At 42.5% G+C, this 20,155-nt stretch overlaps 1 protein-coding gene and 1 long non-coding RNA gene across 3 annotated transcripts in view; one reads left to right on the forward strand and one right to left on the reverse strand.

The window, feature by feature from the left end:
• The window catches only part of HPS5 (HPS5 biogenesis of lysosomal organelles complex 2 subunit 2), a 38,030-nt gene extending 17,936 nt beyond the window's left edge, over window positions 1–20,094 (reverse strand). The window contains exons 1-11 of one of the 2 annotated variants that reach the window (XM_081202095.1): window positions 19,976–20,094; window positions 15,130–15,297; window positions 14,324–14,434; window positions 13,308–13,372; window positions 12,191–12,383; window positions 11,213–11,346; window positions 9,866–10,081; window positions 2,892–2,963; window positions 1,658–1,746; window positions 957–1,135; window positions 490–648 (exon numbers count right to left, since the gene is read on the reverse strand). In XM_081202095.1, the coding sequence (XP_081058221.1) occupies window positions 490–648; window positions 957–1,135; window positions 1,658–1,746; window positions 2,892–2,963; window positions 9,866–10,081; window positions 11,213–11,346; window positions 12,191–12,383; window positions 13,308–13,372; window positions 14,324–14,434; window positions 15,130–15,243 (1,332 nt within the window). In that variant the 5' untranslated portion in view covers window positions 15,244–15,297; window positions 19,976–20,094. Of the gene's footprint in view, window positions 1–489; window positions 649–956; window positions 1,136–1,657; window positions 1,747–2,891; window positions 2,964–9,865; window positions 10,082–11,212; window positions 11,347–12,190; window positions 12,384–13,307; window positions 13,373–14,323; window positions 14,435–15,129; window positions 15,298–19,595; window positions 19,739–19,975 lie in introns of those variants that run through there. The other variant, XM_081202094.1, reaches the window with a different exon arrangement.
• LOC308591734 overlaps window positions 1–20,155 on the forward strand; it is a 184,298-nt gene that overhangs the window by 130,804 nt on the left and 33,339 nt on the right. The window lies entirely within an intron of this gene.

Raw genomic sequence — 20,155 nt, forward strand, 5'->3', positions numbered from 1 at the left:
AACAGCAACGATACAATAAAAATAAAACACTGGGAAACATGCAACTAATAAAACAAACAAGCCCAAGCAACATTACTCAAATATAATGCATATGTGATATGTGTTACATACAAAATATAATACATGTGTAAATGTAACATTTGTGTTGCCTACCTATTTTTTAAAAGGCAGAACTGGTTTTGCAGATAGGAAAAGCCTCCAAGCAAGATTACATTTATTCCTAGACTATTTTGATTATATGCATATTTATTGTATTATAAAAGCTCTCTCTATACCTTAGCATTGTGACTTCAGATCTGCTATAACAACAGATGCATCTTGGAACAGAAAATACAGCCCAAACTATAGCTCCTATTATAAATATCAAATGCACAAAATGTACCCACTTTTTTAAAAAAAGCTAACTATAATGAAGCACTGATAAAATATAATTTTAAGGGAATGAAAATATAGCTATAATATGGATCACATTTATAGGAATACGCTTACATGTGAAGAAATACTGCTCCTCCTGCTGCTGCATGCGGAATCTAAAGGCTCCAGCTTTGAGATCAGTTCTTCAAGTTGAGTAATGATATCACTTTGTGTTGAAAGATCCAACTGAGATTTCAAATGTTCCAGCTTATCTATGGGAAGAGCTTTTCTTGCCTAATAATGCATAAAGTTTTATTAAACAGGTTAAAATCTACTATTTTATTTATTTCATAACTTTATACACCGCTTGACTGTAAACAAAAAAAAGCACAAAACCCTCAAAGCATTGGGGTGCTGCTGCAGGGGTGGGGGGAGAGAAGCAAGGTGTAAAAAACTTTCCTTCCCTGAAGTTCCTTGATTGCCACGTTGGCCTGGATCCTAAGGTCATAGATTATCTTTTATTTGCATCGCATGACTTACTATTTGTCAGAACTGCCTTTAAAAAGACATTTTTTAAAAATGATATATTAAGCTTTGATTACCCGACATAAGACAATAGAATTCTGGAAGAGGCAGCAGACCCTGGCTGCAAGCGTCCAAAAGCTTCTTCTAAGTAAACGTTCTATACATTTTTCCACAGGTAGAAGGGAAAGGTGAGAGACTTTTCCACTGGTGTGCAAACAGAAGAGCTCATTTTTATATACTGCAATATCATGAATATCTAGGCAAAACAGAAGATTACAAGAGTCAGTACAGAGCTCCCCAATGTTTAATACTATACTTCATATTAACCAAAATAGTCTGATTGCACCTTTCAAGATTTTCATGTTTATAAACATATGAAAACTAGATAGGAGAATGCTTTCTTCTTCAGGCACAGCTGATAATCACCACCACAAACAAGTGCAATTTGCCTGTCCCAGTGCTTGTAAGAAATGCAAGCCTGATTTCCCTATCAGTCTTTATGCCATTCCATATCTAAAACAGGGGACTGTTTCAAGCACATGTGGCTATTATGAAATAAAGTACATGCTCATGTAGAAAAGTCTTGTTAGCATTACCCATTTTGCCCGATGCAACACATTTCCCCCCACTGTACACTGCGTGCACCAGCTTCCAATTCATGGCGAAACAGGTATCAACCTCAGTTCTCGCAAAGGCAGAATGAACTTTATTCTGATGTATGTACAGTTTCAAGAGCACATAAAAGAGATCCAAGTTCACTATAAATAATGTAATTTACCTTTCACTTCGCTCCAGAGCAAAACTTGAACATTTTGTGGAATGAAAATATAAATGCCTCTTTCTGTCCATGTCATTACACAGTGCTCACTGTAAAGAAAAAAGATGTGGGTATCCAGAATTTGTTGTGATCACAACACACAAAAAATTTGAAAGTTTGAATGACAACATTCTAACACCTTCCATGCTGCAGCATTCACAACATACGGTACATTTAATGCCCTATGAAACCCCTTTAATCAGTAATGGGCTCCCCCAAAGAATTCTGGTAGCTGAGAGTGCAGAAAGGTGTTTGGAGACCCCTTTGCCCCTTCTAGAGCAACCATTCCTAAAGTGGTTTAACAATCAATCCCTCTTCACATGAAACTCTGGGAATTGTAGCTCTGTAAGGTGGAAAGCATTCTCCTAACAACTCTCAGCATCCTTAACAAACTCCAGCTCCCAAAATTCTTTGGAGAAAGCCATGACTATATCAAAGTGCCTAGACAGCATCTTAAAAAGTAGAGACATCACCCTGCCAACAAAGGTCCGTTTAGTAAAAGCTATGGTTTTCTCAGTAGTGAAGTGAGAGCTGGACCATAAAGAAGGCTGAACGCCGAAGAATTGATGCTTTTGAATTATGGTGCTGGAGGAGATTCTTGAGAGTCCCATGGACTGCAAGAAGAACAAACCTATCCATTCTTAAGGAAATCAGCCCTGAGTGCTCACTGGAAGGAAAAATCGTGAAGCTGAGGCTCCAATACCTTGGCCACCTCATGAGAAGAGAAGACTCCCTGGAAAAGACCCTGATGTTGGGAAAGATGGAGGGCAGAAGGAGAAGGGGACAACAGAGGACGAGATGGTTGGATAGTGTTCTTGAAGCTACCAGCATGAGTTTGACCAAACTGCGGGCGGCAGTGGAAGACAGGAGTGCCTGGCATGCTCTGGTCCATGGGGTCACGAAGAGTCGGACACGACTGAACGACTAAACAACAACAACAATATCATATCAAAGTGCTTTAAATGTATGGTGTGAATGTGGTCTCACTCAGCGTAACCTACCACACAAGGTTAGTGCAGGGACAAAATACATGTTTCTATCCTGAGCAACATGGAAGGCAGGTGAGATATAAATGCAATAATAGAAAGCTGAAAGAGATCACTTAACCTAAATGTACCATTCGCCAACTAAATTTTTTAGCTGATCTGAATTGTTTTAGCTGCAGGGCTACAAGAAGAAATGGCTTCATATTTACCTCAAATAAAGCAGCCTAGGAAAAGCCAAAGACTGAGGGGAACAGGCTGAAACTTTATACTCCAGATCATCCCTTTAAAAAGAAGTAAAGTTTAATCAATTAGGTTTATTCGGTTTTAATTGTTGGATTAAGCACTATTTAAATTTTTGTTTCAAGAACTGAAGTATCATTCTGAATTATTTGGCATTGCTCAGTTATGTATGGCTGTTCTTTTTTGTTGTTGAACCCTTTTATATTTGTTTGGTTTAGAGAAGATATATTTCCCTGAACTTTATTTCTTCTATTGCATTAAAAAAAAACCACCGCCGGACTTCCGGTCGGTGCCAGCGCTTAATGGCGGTCCTGCCTCCGAGCTCCGGAGAAGGACTGCTTCGCAAGTTCGGGTCTTACCCGCTACGGCGAGCGGGGGACCCCTAAAATCCCAGGCGCTGAAGCCTGAGAACAAGGAGACTCGGTGGGCACCATTTGCGCCCCCCGGTACCGTGAAAGAGCCTTTTTAAAGGCTACGGATCGACATCGGGAGTGAGCGCGGTGCTGAGAGTCGCTACCCAGCCTGCGAAGTGAAGCCGCGTCGCCATTAGCGGAGAGCGCCGATTCCTTCCTGAAAAGAAATTTGGACTGAATTCCCGTGAGTAGGAACTGAAAAACAATTGGGAAACTTTAGAAATTGAGCTGAAAGCGGGGGGTTAAATCAAGGAAGTCTGCCTCCCCCCGACTGCATGAAATTTAAAGCAGCGGAACTTTAAACTTGCATCCGACGAAACTTGCTTTCTAAGTAACTGAACCGGGCACGGGGATTTTGGATCTCCCCTCTAGCTAGCAGGGCAGAGGGGAGACGAATGAGACTGTAAATCTGCAAGATCTATTTCAAGCAAAATCCTCTGCTGTCTCGCTCTAAAAGCATGAAACGGTCTGCCTTCTCAGAGCAATAGCTCATTGAACCGACTTTGCCCACAAAGTAATACTATGATACTGTGATACAAAGTTTATACAGTGATTGGCCACAGTGTAATACAAGGGGAAACAACATAGACTGTGAAACTGTGAAACTGTGAAACTGTGGCAATTTGCAGCTACAAGTTTATAGCAATATTGACTCTGACTGTAAAATCCTTCTTTTTTACACCTTTGGACATTCTCCTTTGTTCTTGTATTTGAACTTTTTACTTTATGGCCATTTTGATTTGCTCCCCCTAGAGGGTAATGAATGTTTGACACGGCCCAGGACAGTGGAATTTCCCAGCAGAACAGCTCCCGTGGGAAGTGACCTTGACATGAGTGGTACACAGGAAGAGATTGTCACAAGAGCTAAAATAAGACAACAACAACAACAGCTGCAACAGCAGTCGTCAAAGAAAAGAGGCTCAATCTCAGCTGCAGCTCCAGGACCAGCAGGAATAACAGAACAGGAAAAAGCAGCAGCTGCCTCTATGGAAGCGGTGACAGATGCCTTGCTTAAGATAAATCAAACTCTGGAGTCTTTGACAAAACAAACTTCAGAAAATACGCAAAAATTAACAGAGATATCAGCAAGATTAAATCAGAATACAGAATCTATCAACAAACTGGTAGAGGAAAACGCAACCACACGCCAAATTGCCGAGGATGCGAAAGCTGCTGCTGGAGAGACGCAGGAGAGACTAGAACCGATTGCCAAAAAGGTCTATGAGCACGATGCAACTTTGGCCTTATGGGACTTACAGAGAAAAGAGAGAAACTTAAAACTAAGGTTGGTTCCAGAGAATGAGAGAGACAATCTCGCGGAATATCTGACACGGGAGTTTGTGGGCTGTTGGGATTTGGAGGAAGACGAATTTAAAATCACAACAGCTTTTAGACTGGGCAAAAAACAGGACAGAAAGACCCCGAGAGACTGCTTGATCACACTCAGATCCAAGGAAGAAAGAGACAAAATCCTAGGATTACACTTTCAAAAGGCCCTTCAAATTGGTAACTCAACTGTACAGATCTTTAAAGACATCCCAAAATACATCCTGGACTTAAGAAACTTCTACAAGGATTTGGCACTCTTGCTAAAGAAAAACAACATCCGTTTTAGGTGGGAATTCCCACAAGGACTGTCATTTGACTATAAATTAAAAAAGGTGAAAATAAAGACAATCCAAGATAAAGATAAATTTCTGGCAAGACACCAGGAGGACCTCCAGAAGGGGACTGTGGACGTACTGGCAGAACAGAGGAGAGCACTAGACATTCTCAACCTTTCGATTGGACAGAAACCATTACCATCAGAAGAAGAGCAACAACTTGGAGCTGTTGGAGGAGCTATAAGAAAACAATAAGATGGCTCTACAATTCCTTAGCTGGAATTGTAATGGACTGAATGGGCCTTTGAAGAGAAGACAAGTATTTCACATTTTGAACAGAGAACAATTGGATTTGATATGCCTACAAGAAACACACATAACCAGAGCCCATAGGAGACTACTTACAAACAAAAGGCTAGGACAAGAATTTGTTTCATCAGATAAAGTTAAGAAAAGAGGAGTTGTAATATATGTGAAAGAAAAATGGGCCCCAAAAATGATTTTTAAAGATGAACAAGGGAGATATTTGGCAGTGGAGATACAAGTACAAGGAGAAAAACTGTTAGTTGTTGGAATTTATGCACCAAACGAAGGCAAATCTGACTTCTTTAAGAGACTTCATGAAACCCTTACGGACTATCTGGACTATAATATGATAATGATGGGAGACATGAATGGCGTGGTCTCTACGAATATGGATAAGTCACAAAGACTAACAATCACTAAGGAAGGGAGACTGCCTAAGACTTTCTTTGAAATGACTGAAAACATGGACTTGATAGATATATGGAGAGTAAGGAACCCTCTGGAGAGAGAGGGAACCTTTTTCTCCCAAGCAATGCTGACCTGGACCAGAATCGATCAAATCTGGATTACTAGTGGTATGGCTCCAAAGATTAAGAAGGTAGAAATCTGCCCAAAAACTTGCTCCGACCATAACGCCGTGAAGATGGAAATGAAACTAACATCAACTGGTCAATTTAGATGGAGAATGAATGACACCCTCTTTCGAGACAAGGAAATTCTTACGAAGGCCCAAAAAACTTTAAAAGACTATTTTGAAATAAATTTGAGGGCTGACGTTGAGAAAAGAGTGATCTGGGACGCAAGTAAAGCCGTGATGCGAGGCTTCTTGATTCAACAAAACTCAATAAAGAAGAAAAAACAGAATGAGAAAAAAGAAAAGATTTTGGAAAAGATAAAGGAAGGAGAGAAAAAACTAAGAGCAAAGCCAAAGTCCCAGGAGATTTTAAGAGAGATTAAGCTATATCAGTCACAATATATGGAATTGATGAACCTAGAGATTGAATGGAAGATAAAACAGATGAAGCAAAAGACATTCGAATCGGCAAACAAATGTGGTAAACTTCTGGCATGGCAATTGAAGAAAAGGCAGAAATTAAATACAGTCACAAATCTAGAAGTGGATGGAAAGAACATATCTAAACCTAATGAGATTAGAAACTGTTTTTTAGGCTATTTTAAAAAGCTTTATACCCAAGGCCCGCAAAATGAAGAAGATATAGACAAATTCCTTGGAAAATTTGGATTACAAAAAATCTCTCATCAAAACAAGATTGATTTGAACCAGAGAATATCAGAGCAAGAGATAGAGGCTGCCATTCAGAATATGCAACTAGGCAAATCTCCAGGACCAGATGGGCTGACTTCAAGATACTACAAATCACTGAAGGAATGGTTGATTCAACCACTGAAAGAAGTCTGTAATGAGATCCTTGAGGGAAAAAGGGCACCTGAATCGTGGAAAGAAGCATATATTTCACTCATACCAAAGACAGAGACTGAAAAGACTCAATTGAAGAACTACCGCCCAATATCTTTACTCAATGTGGATTACAAAATTTTTGCAGACATTCTGGCAAAAAGACTTAAAAGAGTGTTGATGGAGAAGATTCATAGGGACCAGGCAGGCTTTCTCCCTAAAAGGCACCTGGCAGACAATGTTAGAAATGTGATAGACATTTTGGAAAAGCTAGAGGTGAATATAAACACCAAAGCAGTATTGATCTTTGTGGACGCGGAGAAAGCCTTTGATAATATTTCCTGGAGCTTTATGTTAAAGAATCTTCAGGGGATGGGGGTAGGTAAAGGTTTTGAGAATGGTATGGCTGCAATATATTCTGAACAAAAAGCTAAATTGATTGTAAATAATGTAGTGACGGAGGAACTTAAGATAGAGAAAGGAACACGACAAGGGTGTCCAATCTCCCCATTACTTTTTATTTCAGTCCTGGAGGTGTTGCTGAATATGATAAGGGAAGACCAGCAGGTCAAGGGTGTCCAGGTCGGAGCTAAACATTACAAGTTAAGAGCGTTTGCAGATGACCTAGTATTGACTTTGCAAGAGCCAAACGCTAGTACGAAAAAGGTGTTAGAAATAATACAACAGTTTGGCCAGGTAGCTGGATTCAAGCTGAATAAACAAAAAACCAAAGTCTTAGGCAAAAATCTAACAGATGCAGAAAAGGAGAAGTTCCAAGAGGAGACAGGGTTGACACTGGTCAAGAAGGTGAAATATCTAGGGGTCTATTTGACATCAAAAAATGTGAATTTGTATAAAGATAACTATGAAAAATGTTGGTCGGAAATTAAAAAAGACCTAGAAATTTGGTCAAATTTGAAACTGTCAATGCTAGGCCGAATCGCTGTGATTAAAATGAATGTATTGCCTAGAATGTTATTTTTGTTTCAGACCTTGCAGATCCTGGATAAGATGGAATGTTTTAAGAGGTGGCAGAAAGATATTTCAAAATTTGTCTGGCAGGGCAAAAAGCCCAGAATTAAATTTAAAATACTGACAGATGCGAAGGAAAGAGGGGGATTTGCCCTGCCGGACTTGAAATTGTATTATGAGGCAGCAGCATTTTGCTGGCTGAAAGAATGGATGCTCCTCGAAAATACAGACATCTTAGATCTGGAAGGTTTCAACAACTCTTTTGGTTGGCATGCATATTTATGGTATGATAAAGTTAACAGTATTTTCAAGAATCACATTGTTAGAAAAGCATTGTTTAATGTTTGGAGAAGATACAAAGACCTTTTGGAAAACAAAACCCCTAGATGGGTCTCACCAGTGGAGGCCAAAGCAGTGAAGAAACTCAATATGGAGGTCGGATGGCCGAAGTATTGGGAAATTTTGGAACAAGATGGAGATAAGTTGAGATTGCAAAGCTATGAGAAACTGAAGCATAAGGTACAAAATTGGTTTCAGTATCATCAAATAGTGGAATTTTTCAAACAGGACAGGAAAATTGGTTTCCAGATGGAAAAATCAAAATTAGAAACTGAACTGCTAGAACCTAATACTAAGAATTTATCCAGAATGTATAATTTGTTGCTGAAATGGAATACACAGGAGGAAACAGTCAAATCAGCCATGATTAAATGGGCACAGGATGTTGGTCATAACATTATGTCAGATGACTGGGAATGGTTATGGAACACCGGTATTAAATTTACGGCATGTAATGCCTTAAAGGAAAACATTATGAAAATGGTGTACAGGTGGTACATGACCCCAGTCAAGCTGGCAAAAATTTATCATTTGCCCGATAACAAATGTTGGAAATGTAAAGAGACTGAAGGTACCTTCTACCACCTTTGGTGGACATGCCCGAAGATTAAGGCTTTCTGGGAAAAGATCTATAATGAAATGAAAAAGGTACTTAAATGTACTTTTCCTAAAAAGCCAGAGGCCTTTCTCCTGGGCATTGTCGGCCAATTGGTGTCGAAGAAGGACCGAACTTTCTTTATGTATGCTACAACAGCAGCAAGAATCCTCATCGCAAAGTATTGGAAGACACAAGATTTACCCACTCTGGAAGAATGGCAGATGAAAGTGATGGACTATATGACATTGGCTGAGATGACAGGCAGAATCCGTGACCAACGAAAAGAGACGGTGGAAGAAGAATGGAGAAAATTTAAAAGTTACCTTAAGGACTACTATAAACTTAATGAATGTTAATGTGCTGTGGTTTTTAGAAACAAAGGGATACAGTGATATAAGATCAGAACATAGAGAGGACTAAGTTGACAGAGGTTGAAAAGTAACAATTGGGAGTTGCTACAAAACTCTGGACATTGGGATGCAGAAAGGGGAGGTATGGGGAAGTCCCAGAAAAGAGGTTTATGAAAATATCTTATGAATTTATACATGTATGTTTGTTCTTTCTGTGTTTGTTTGTCTTTAAAAATTCTGAAAAACCAATAAAAATTTTATAAAAAAAAAAAAAAAAAAAAACCACCGCCAATATATATATTTGTTCCCAATTAATAAATTATCAGGTTGGATCCAGAAAAATGTTCAAAGAAAAGCTAGCTCAGTGGAAGGTGATTCCCTGGCAACCTCTCTTAAGGACTGGCGAACCCCACAAAAATCAGATGTAATCATCTGAAAAGCTTGGTGTTATATTAAGCAACATATAAATCCACCACAAACAGTGTCTTTACAGCTGGATTGCTTTCAGGAACCCGGTACATATCTGTGCAGTTAGCAATTTGTTCAAAAAGATAACTGCATTGTTAAAATTGGCCCAGGCTACATGCACCACTTCCATAAATGTGGGGACGGGTACCCACAAAGTGGCAGCTCTGCAAAACATGTGAATTGAGCCCAAGGCTCTAGGCTTTCATATGTGCTGAGATTTTGGGCTCCCTAAGCCCTAATTCAAATCTTACACTCCACCAACATCTGCTGTGTATCTCTGCACCACAAGCACCACACCACACTCAATGGAAAGCAGGGCAGAAACCTAAGAAAACTCTTGATTGACATCAGCCAAATTTACCTTCACCCACCCCATGACCTCAGTCACAAACATTACAGCACTGTTCCCCCACCATAGGAAAACCACAATCAAGATGAACACAAACACATAAAGATTATATTGCTATGACCAATACCTTAGAGTCACAACAGGCAGAGGCGGTGATGACAAGAGCTGTTTGAATTGATGTGTACTTAGCACCTCCCCTTCAAAGTTCACCTCCCACATCCGTGAACCAGGACGTGCACAATATATCAAAGGCTGTTGGCTGCCACAACTCTTTCCGGCAGGGGAAAAACAAGATCCATATTCACCATCTCTTTCCTTGTTTCCAATTTTCCAAAATTTCTCCCTATATAAACCAAAAATATTTTGGGGAGGGGGGAAAATCCTGTTTTAATCATTGTGGAATGAAATGACATGCGTATCTTCACAGTTGACACATTTTTTACATAGATTAATGTTGGCAACCGAGGAGCATGTGGCTGAAATTGAACTGGCATTTATTCATTCAAGAACATCTGCAGAAAAGAGTATTCCCTTCCAAAGGGCAATGGAGGAGGCAACCAGCAGTTGGGCATATATTTGGCAATTATGCCTTGGAGTGGAGAAGTCAATGACATGGGCCCCTAATTGATTCATGGTGAGGGAGAAACAGTTAAACGATGGAGAGGCCTATGGCAAAACCATATTTGTTGTGATGCCTCAGAGGAGGAGATATAGTGAGCAGTTAGCATTGTGTTTTTTACACAGGACGTGGGTGGCGTTGTGGGTTAAACCACAGAGCCTAGGACTTGCCGATCAGAAGGTCGGCAGTTCGAATCCCCGCAACGGGGTGAGTTCCCGTTGCTCGATCCCTGCTTCTGCCAACCCAGCAGTTCAAAAGCACGTCAAAGTGCAAGTAGATCAATAGGTACCACTCCGGCAGGAAGGTAAACGGCATTTCCGTGCGCTGCTCTGGTTCGCCAGAAACGGCTTAGTCATGCTGGCCACATGACCCGGAAGCTGTACGCCGGCTCCCTCAGCCAATAAAGCGAGATGAGCGCCGCAACCCCAGAGTTGGTCACGACTGGACCTAATGGTCAGGGGTCCCTTTACCTTTACTAGCAGCTCCAGATGACTTGGTAACAAAAAAAATATATATTAAAACACGAATAAACTAAATTGTGTGTGGAATTCAACATCACGCAACTGCAAATTTTCTGTCTGCACCAGCATATCAGTCTGCCAGATTGAAGAGTTTCCTCTCATGCGCTGTTCTAGGGGGTTCTCCCAACCTCCCAGAACCAATTTCAGCAGACAGGAGGAGCTCTGTTGCAGAAGCCCTGGAGTTAGGTGGATTCTGCTCTATTTCTTCAGAAATGTGCCAAATGATTACTACTTATTACTAGGTGCAAATTAATGTTAAAAGTAGAGTTGCACATGATCTGCAGAGAATCAAACCCAGAATGACATCAGCATTACTTTAGAGTACATTAATTACCTCTCAGTGTCACATAAGTAAGATCGGGTAAGAGAAGAGATAAGCAACCTTCCATCCAAATAATCAAGCTGAACCACACGAGAATCAACAGTGGTTATAATCTGAACTGGAAACATCACAAATGCAGTGGTAGCCTAAAGAAAGGTAAAGGAGAAATGTACAGTGAATTATTTCAGCACTAAAGGAAAAATAGACTTGCAAAATTGATTACATGAAACTGGAAAAATACACAAATAAAATTCATATTGTTCAGGTTGCATTTCATTTTATTTTAAAAATGCCTGGATACCCTCTCTGGAGTTCTAAATGCTCATCAGTATCTAAGGATCAATAAGACCCGGGCTTAAACATGGAGAAATAAAACATGAACTGCAAAGCAGCTTCCAGAATTTTGTCCTCATATTTTGTCTTTTTGCAACAAAATGTTTGTATCAGAATTCAGACATTACAATTTTTACAGCTCATGTAATGCAAATAAGATTATCAAGATCTACATGTGACCACCTGCTTAATTCTGTAAGTTTGGGCACAAAAGCCACACACAGTTGAATGTTTCCCTTTATGCACGAGTTTGCATATACTCTAGCTACTTTCATGGTAAGTACTCCTCTCTCATGGTAAGTATTCCTAACCATTGCAGTAAATGTGGTAAGGCCTATGTTCCTTCCTAAGGTTGGAATTGGGGAGTGTACAAGAGATCATTTCCCACATCCAAGCTGGATGTCTTTGGAAAATCTCAGAAATGCCAGGCCAACAAAGATCAGGATGACAACAGGGGCTTGTGTATATTATTCTCCCCTTTGGTGATTCTCCAACACATCAGAAGTACTATATGATTCTATATGATAAACTATATGATTCACTAGCCTCAGTCTTCCTCTCAGCCTTGGAAGATCCTAGTAGCCTCAAAATCTGGCTTAGACCAGCCAAAATGTGTAGAAGCCTGCTCTTATGTTCAAAATCTCACTGAAAATTTACCTTTCCTTGTTTGGATGTATTAATCTTGATGGCAGACACTTTGCCCACATGATCACCAACAAAAACACGAAATGCACTAGTATCCCAACAAAGAGCTGTTATTTTTCTGCCTTTGTGCTCAGAGGATACATAAATCCTTTCTGGTTTCCCACGACGTTCCTGATTCAATTCCCAGACAACAACAAGGCCTTGGCTGTAAAATATAATAATTAAATTACTAAAATAAAAATAAAAATCTGCCATCTTCTCACAAACCCTCACATATTTAACAATGTTCAGAACCTACATACAAATATTTATTTTATACAACCTTTGTATGCCACTTGAGCAGCTTACAATAAATTTATTCAACAAATACTGTACAGTACTTGAAAATGTAGAAAACTGAAATAAATCCAAGTTCTTCTGATTTGTCAGCTCATGAACTTACTGCATCTCTCTCAGCTTAAGAGACACTGGCCTGGTTCAGACATAATGACAAATAATGGATTGTCATTTGAACAATAAGCCACAGTGAGCCTCAGCCTCCCGCCTCCTCTTCCCATTCATTTGCATGTGAGAAGAGAAAAGAAGCTTTTATTAATTTATTATTAATATGGTTTATAGGCCACTCTCCATTAAAAAATCCCAGACTGTTTAAACTGCAAACAACAGATCAATATCCCAACAGTAAACAGCAAAATACATTAAAATCTAACTACAACAATGAATAATAAAAGGAACAGATATAACCCTTCCACTTATAGTTTGCTGCAAACCAGTTTGGCATTGTGTTGAATGCAGCAAATGCTGGCTTGTGTTTGCTCCATTTCAGATCCAGGTCTGAGGTCTAAACAAATCACAGCTGGTTGCTTTTGGTAGCAAGAGCAAAGCCAAAGTGGAAGAGCCTAGCCTTCCACAAATGAAGGGAAGAGGAAGATGGAGTACATGTGCTCCTATAAATATGCTATACTTTAAAATGGTTAGCCTCTAAATGTTTACATTATTTTCATCATCGGAATGGATTCCCTTATTTGCATTACTGAAATGCCTCTGCCATTTCCCAAAAAATAACCCAGTACTGTAGCGCCAAAACAGTAATCCAACTTATTTCAAATACATAAATAACTGTTCTCACCTTGTAGCTACAGCAACATAGTCCTCATCATGTAAACAAAAGGCAATGCGGGAAATGGCACCTTCCTACCAGGAGATAAAGCAGATTTGTCCTATTAATATTTAGTGCCTCAGCAAAGCCTGATTTGTAGCTGCTATGCGGTTTTTTTCATATTCATTGCCCACTACCTACCTGATTTTTGACACATGAAAGAGGGAAGCAAAAAATAAAAATCAGAGTCTGTTCTAGGTGGACTATCCCTTTATCTCACCAACTGCCCTGTGGGAAGGATTCCAGTGACTTAATGCTTTGAGATTGATATTGATAGTGTGATTGTATTAATGCATTTTCACTTTTGTTACTTATAAGCTACCTTATTAGGCTGAATATCAGAGGTCTGGATGGTGGCAAAGTGAAAACAGGCCGTTTCTGCAGTGACTTCTAGTTTGTGGAATGCTCTCCACAGGGATGCGCACCTGGTGTCTTCATTATATGTCCTTAAACACTGGGCAAAAACATTCCTGTTCTCCCAAGCATTTGGCTAATGGCCATTAGAACTGGGGAGGGTGTTTTTTTTTGCTATTATGGTATGTATTTTGGGGTTTATATATTGTAAACCACCCTGTGATCTTTGGGTGAAAAATGGTAAAAAATAATAATTTAGTTTTGATGTCTAATTGGTCTTCTTGATCTGATTTCTGCATTAGCTACAATTCACATTTTAGAAGATTTTTTTAGTCATCTAAGGCCTGAAAGAGCAGCTGAAAAGACTTGGGGCGATATCCAACTAGCTCACACTCAAGAGTAGATCACTGAAATCAAGGCACTTAAGGCCATTAATTGCAGTGGCTCTGCTCCAAGTATGACGTGGCAAGGTATCATTCTGAATTTTGTAAATGAGATACAAAATTGTATCTAAAAAAAAACAAACTTTATTTTTTATTGTGGTATGCTTTAATGAAAGAACCTTCTCAGTGTCTGCAAATAACATTTCATTCTTAGCCTGAGGTTTCTTAGAAGCATTCCTTCAATCTTACCTTATGAGTGAGAAAAAGTCTCTGTTTCCGGCTATCTTTCTGGATTAGATTCAGGCCTCCACCAGAGCTACCTAGTGCCAACCATTTTTGAGAAACTGCTATACATGTGCACTTTAGAAAAGAGAAAAAGGATAGAGTTAAAAACCAGCCGGTTGCTGTAAGAAAATACATTAATGATACTTGTTTTATTTTCAGTTCTACTGAGGAAGAAAAAAAATCTATCATGGAATGGGGACTCTATTTCACTCTTACTACTGATCCATTATAATAGCAAATGGGTCAAAAAATGTCTTGCTATGAACTGCTTAGCATGACAGCAACAAGGTGTTGTCTCTCCCGTAAAGAAATATAAACCACTTACAAATTTCTGTTGAAGTCTGTAGTGGTATCTAACTAAATGAAACAGGCATCTCCTTGCGCCCTTAGAATTACAGAGTATAGCTAACAGTGCCCTAAATTATACTCTCCAATAAATAGTACAGAACCAACTCTTGCATATTTTCCTTCTACTTGATAAAATAATTTGTGAAATCCATTAAACAGATAAAATCTTCTCTTCAAAAATAAGCAGAAAGTTTTACCATCAAGTTCTCCCCACATTCAGAATATTATCTTCTTAACATTTGTCTTTTAATTCTCTATGATTGAGAACTCCTGCTTTAGCCTCAAAGCTTCTTGTAAAATTTTATGCCAGTGGATGTCTACAGTTTCCACCTTGGAATGTATGCTATGAACTACAAGTACATGGTATTTCTAAATGCTGTTAAGCAAATATCAACATTATAGCAATTATGACTTGAACGCACCTTCAGACGATTAGAATCCAGCCTGAGAGCAGAAAGGAGTGGACTGAGGCACTCAAACTCTGCCAATACATGGCTGCAAGATTCAGGTACCACAGGCATAGACATTACTGGCATGAAAGATACAACAGTCTCTCAAAAGTTTGTTATTGTTTCATTTTCCAGCTCCACCTATCAAAATGAAATATAAAAATGTGAAATACAACTTCTTCACTTGTTAAACATTTGGATTCCTATACATTTATTTCTTCTGTGAAGGTACATAATTTAACATTTAACATCTCAGTGATCACGAGTAGGAGGAAGAGTTACGTTAAGACCAGACTATGTCATTACAGAGGAGGCAGGTTTAGTCGTTGTCTGAGGACTATCCCTGCCTCCGGGTCTGGTCCTGACCGGACGGATACTAGAATCAGCAAGGGATACCCACATGACCTGAAGGTGCTGCTGTGCAATGCCAGGTCAATGATTCATTAGACCACTGCCATCCATGACTTGATCATGGGTGGAGGATTTGACCTGGCATGTGTAACAGAGACTTGGTTGGATGAAGCAGATGGGCCTGTTCTTGCCGCTGCTTGTCCACCAGGTTTCTCTTACGCACAGCAACCCAGGCCTTGTGGGCGGGGAGGGGGGGGTTGCAGTGATTTTTAGGAAGTCATTAGTTTGCACTGGGCACCCTATTGGGAAGACCCAGTTCTCTGAGTGCATGTTCTGGAAGTTGGGCAATAGGGGCAGTACAGGATTCCTTTTGGTGTACCGACCTCCCCGCTGCACCAAGGATTCCCTGCCCGAGCTGCTTCAGGTCGTGGCGGATGTTCTCCTGGAGACACCTAGTTTGGTTGTCCTAGGGGATTTTAATATCCATGCCGACACGACCTTACAAGGGGCCGCTCGGGACTTCGTGGAAAGCATGGCCTCCATGGGGCTGTCCCTGAATAGGTTTGGCCCAACCCATAGCTGCGGACATGCCTTAGACCTGGTGTTTACCTCTATGGATGTTGGTGATCTGACACTAAGTAAAAGCGAAACGAAAGAAGTGCCATGGTCAGATCACTTCCTGGTGCAACTGGACTTCTCCGTGACCCTTCCCCTCTGCAGGGAGGTGGGACCGATTCAGATGGTCCACCCCGCCCACTTAATGGATCCAAATGGTTTCCAGAGAGTGGTAGGGGATGCTTTATCCCATGTTGATGGCCTTTCAGCTGATTCCCTGGTGGCCCGCTGGAATGTGGAGTTAACCAGGGCTATTGACTGTTTGGCTCCGAAGCGCCCTCTCCGATTGCATGGAGCCCGGACAGCCCCGTGGTTTTCCACGGATCTGAGGGCAATGAAACAATCGTTGAGATGGCTAGAGCGGCGGTGGCGGATGACCCATTCTGAAGCTGACCGGACACAGGTTAGAGCTCAATGTCGAGCCTACCAAGTGGCGGTAGCGACGGTGAAGAAGACTTTCTACACCGCCTCCATTGCATCTGCAGAAAACAGCAGCAGGAGACTTTTTCAGGTGGTCCGCAATTTAGCGGAACCACCTGCTACATCGGGGCCCAGTACAGGCCACATGATCTCCTGCAATGATTTTGCAAAGTTTTTTGCAGATAAATTCGCTCAGATTCGGGAAGAGGTAGACGCCACCGTGGGAGCAGGGCCGGGGCGGGAGAGTGCTAGAGTCCTGTCTAGTCAAATTGCGTGGGATCAATTCCAATCTGTTACCTCCGAGGATGTGGACAGGCTGCTTGGACGAGTGAAACCAACCACCTGTCTCCTTGATCCTTGCCCATCCTGGCTTATAAAAGCTAGCCGGGAAGGGCTGGGTGATGGGCTTTGTGGGGTGGTGAATGCTTCCCTCCGTAAGGGAGCCTTCCCAGACCCGCTGAAAGAGGCGGTTATTAAACCGCTTCTTAAAAAACCATCTTTAGATGCGGCCACGATGGCCAACTATCGCCCAGTCTCAAATCTTCCATTCTTGGGCAAGGTGATTGAGCGAGTGGTTGCTGAACAACTCCAGGCACACCTGGAAGAAGCGGACCATTTGGATCCCTTCCAGTCGGGATTCAGGCCTCATCACGGGACTGAAACTGCCTTGGTCGCACTGGTTGATGATCTCCGGCGGGCTAGGGACAAAGGTGAGAGCTGTTTCCTAGTTCTGCTGGATCTCTCAGCGGCGTTTGATACCATCGACCATAACATCCTTCTGGACCGTCTTGAGGGGCTGGGAGCTGGGGGCACTGTCATACAGTGGTTCCGCTCCTTCCTCCTGGGCCATGTTCAGAAAGTAGTGGTGGGGGATGAGTGTTCAGACCCCTGGGCTCTCACTTGTGGGGTGCCTCAGGGTTCTGTCCTCTCCCCCATGCTTTTCAACATCTACATGCAGCCGCTGGGAGAGATCATCAGGGGGGTTGGGCTGGGTGTTCATCAGTATGCGGATGATACCCAGCTCTACCTCTCTTTCAAATCAGAACCAGTGAAGGCGGTAACGGTCCTGTGTGAGTGTCTGGAGGCGGTTGGAGGATGAATGGCGGCTAACAGATTGAGATTGAATCCTGACAAGACAGAAGTACTGTTTCTGGGGGACAGGAGGCGGGCAGGTGTGGAGGATTCCCTGGTCCTGAAGGACCAGGTGCGCAGCCTGGGAGTCATTTTGGACTCACAGCTGTCCATGGAGGCACAGGTTAAATCCGTGTCCAGGGCAGCTGTGTACCAGCTCCATCTGGTACGCAGGCTGAGACCCTATCTGCCTGCGGACTGCCTCGCCAGAGTGGTGCATGCTCTGGTTATCTCCCGCATGGACTACTGCAATGCGCTCTACGCATTTGAAGGTGACCCGGAAACTACAACTAATCCAGAACGCAGCAGCCAGACTGGTGACTGGGAGTGGCCGCCGAGACCATATAACACCGGTCTTGAAAGACCTACATTGGCTCCCAGTACGTTTCCGAGCACAATTCAAAGTGTTGGTGCTGACCTTTAACGGCCTCGGTCCAGTATACCTGAAGGAGCATCTCCACCCCCATCGTTCTACCCGGACACTGAGGTCCAGCACCGAGGGCCTTCTGGCGGTTCCCTCACTGCGAGAAGCCAAGTTACAGGGAACCAGGCAGAGGGCCTTCTCGGTAGTGGCGCCCTCCCTGTGGAATGCCCTCCCACCAGATGTCAAAGAGAACAACAACTACCAGACTTTTAGAAGACATCTGAAGGCAGCCTTGTTTAGGGAAGCTTTTAATGTTTGATGTATCACAGTATTTTAATATTCTTTTGGAAGCCGCCCAGAGTAGCTGAGGAGGCCCAGCCAGATGGGCGGGGTATAAATAATAATAAATTATTATTATTATTATTATTATTATTATTATTATTATTATTATTATTATAACATTGCTAATACTTGTATGATAGGGCAAATACACTGAACCATAGATAGATGGATATCAGTTACACAACTACTAATTAGCTGACTGATCCAAAACTGGTAAGCATATTGAACCCTTCAACTTTCTGTAGCTTCAATCCCAGATTGAACTGAATCAGGGGAACTGAATTCAGGGGAACTCACTTCAAACATTCACATAGAAATGGCATAACCAACAGATATCAGCATCAACCCACAAACCCAGTTCAGAGATCCAAAACATGCTCACATACTTGAAAGGAGAGCAGCTTAATGTGTGTGGGGGGGGGGGGTTGTTCTTTAAATAGGAAAGACTCGATCATAACAAGCACACTTTTTTCTTCCAAGCTCTTCTCCAACCCACATAAAATCATTAAGCGATAGAAAAAGGAACCTTCCATTGTCACCATATATGAACCAAATGCAAATTATAGCACAACAGAAATGTGGGTGGTTGTTGCCAATTCCATACAAGCAATGCTTTTTTCAGGAGGTACTCAACGGAACCTCTTTTGTTGTTGTTAAAAAGTGTGGCACTTACTGTAACAACTTCATGGTGAGCACCGGCACCTATTTTTCTATGAAAAAAGCACTGCATACAAGTAATTACTTTTGTATCAGACCTGCGGTCCGAAAAAGTAACTGGGATTTGAAGCATGGACGGTCCAACTCCGTGCCAGGGAAAATTCATCTCCTATGATGTGCCCTATTGACCCAAAGCACTTCTGAAAGGATTGCCTCCCCACCTCCAAAAAAGAGATCAGTCACGAATGGATAAGGAAGCGGACTCTGCACCCAACACACACTTTGGTCCAACCTTATGAGAGCCTAAGAACACCATGTAAAGCCATTTTCTAGGGACAAGATTTCGGGATGGCGCCCAAGGCCAAAAGATCGCAAGGCAAATAACGTCAGAGGGAAGAAATAAGGAAGCGAGACTGAGCTTCAGCGGAAGGCCCCAAACCGAAACCCCTCCGCCGCCTCGGCACACCTGGCAGCAGAGAAGCACGCGGGGCACCTGCGAGCCCTCTCCCCTTCCAACTCGCCCCCGGGGAAAGGAGGGGGCGGGATAACAAGTGCCCACCTGAAGGACAATAATGCCGCAGCCTGGAAGTCGGCTTCGGGAGAGCGGTTCGCCTCCGCTCCCGGCTACAGGTCGGCATTCCCCGCCAGCCCCACCCGCCTGTCAGCTGCTCGGCTCTCCTGCCCGGCCTGCCCCGCCTCCAAACACAACGCAGCGCGCGTGACTTCACCGCCCCTTCCCCCCCGCCCGCCCCTTTGCAGGCGTCATCCAAATGCGGCTGGCGATTGCGTCACGCCGTCTCGCTCCCTCCGCGTCACGTGACGGCCACGCTCGCTCGGCCCTCCCCTTCCTCCCCCCCTTCGGACCGTTGCTGAGGCAAGAGCCCCCTCCCCCCTCAGCGCGGCGGCGCCGGCGACCTAGAACGCACCCGCGGGACGTACGGAATGGAGGACGGGCGGGGCAAGGAACGGGTTCCTCACATCTGCAAGACCCGGTGGCGGACTCGTAAGGAATGAGACGAGAGTAACTGCCTTGTTATTGTTTCGTCGTCATCCTCCCCCTTCCCCCCCACCCTTCCTTCAGGACAGTGTCATGGCCGCGGCGGGGCGGGCAGGCCTTCA

This window comes from Podarcis bocagei (assembly GCF_964188305.1).
Source record: "Podarcis bocagei genome assembly, chromosome: 1".
NCBI classification, from domain to species: domain Eukaryota; kingdom Metazoa; phylum Chordata; class Lepidosauria; order Squamata; family Lacertidae; genus Podarcis; species Podarcis bocagei.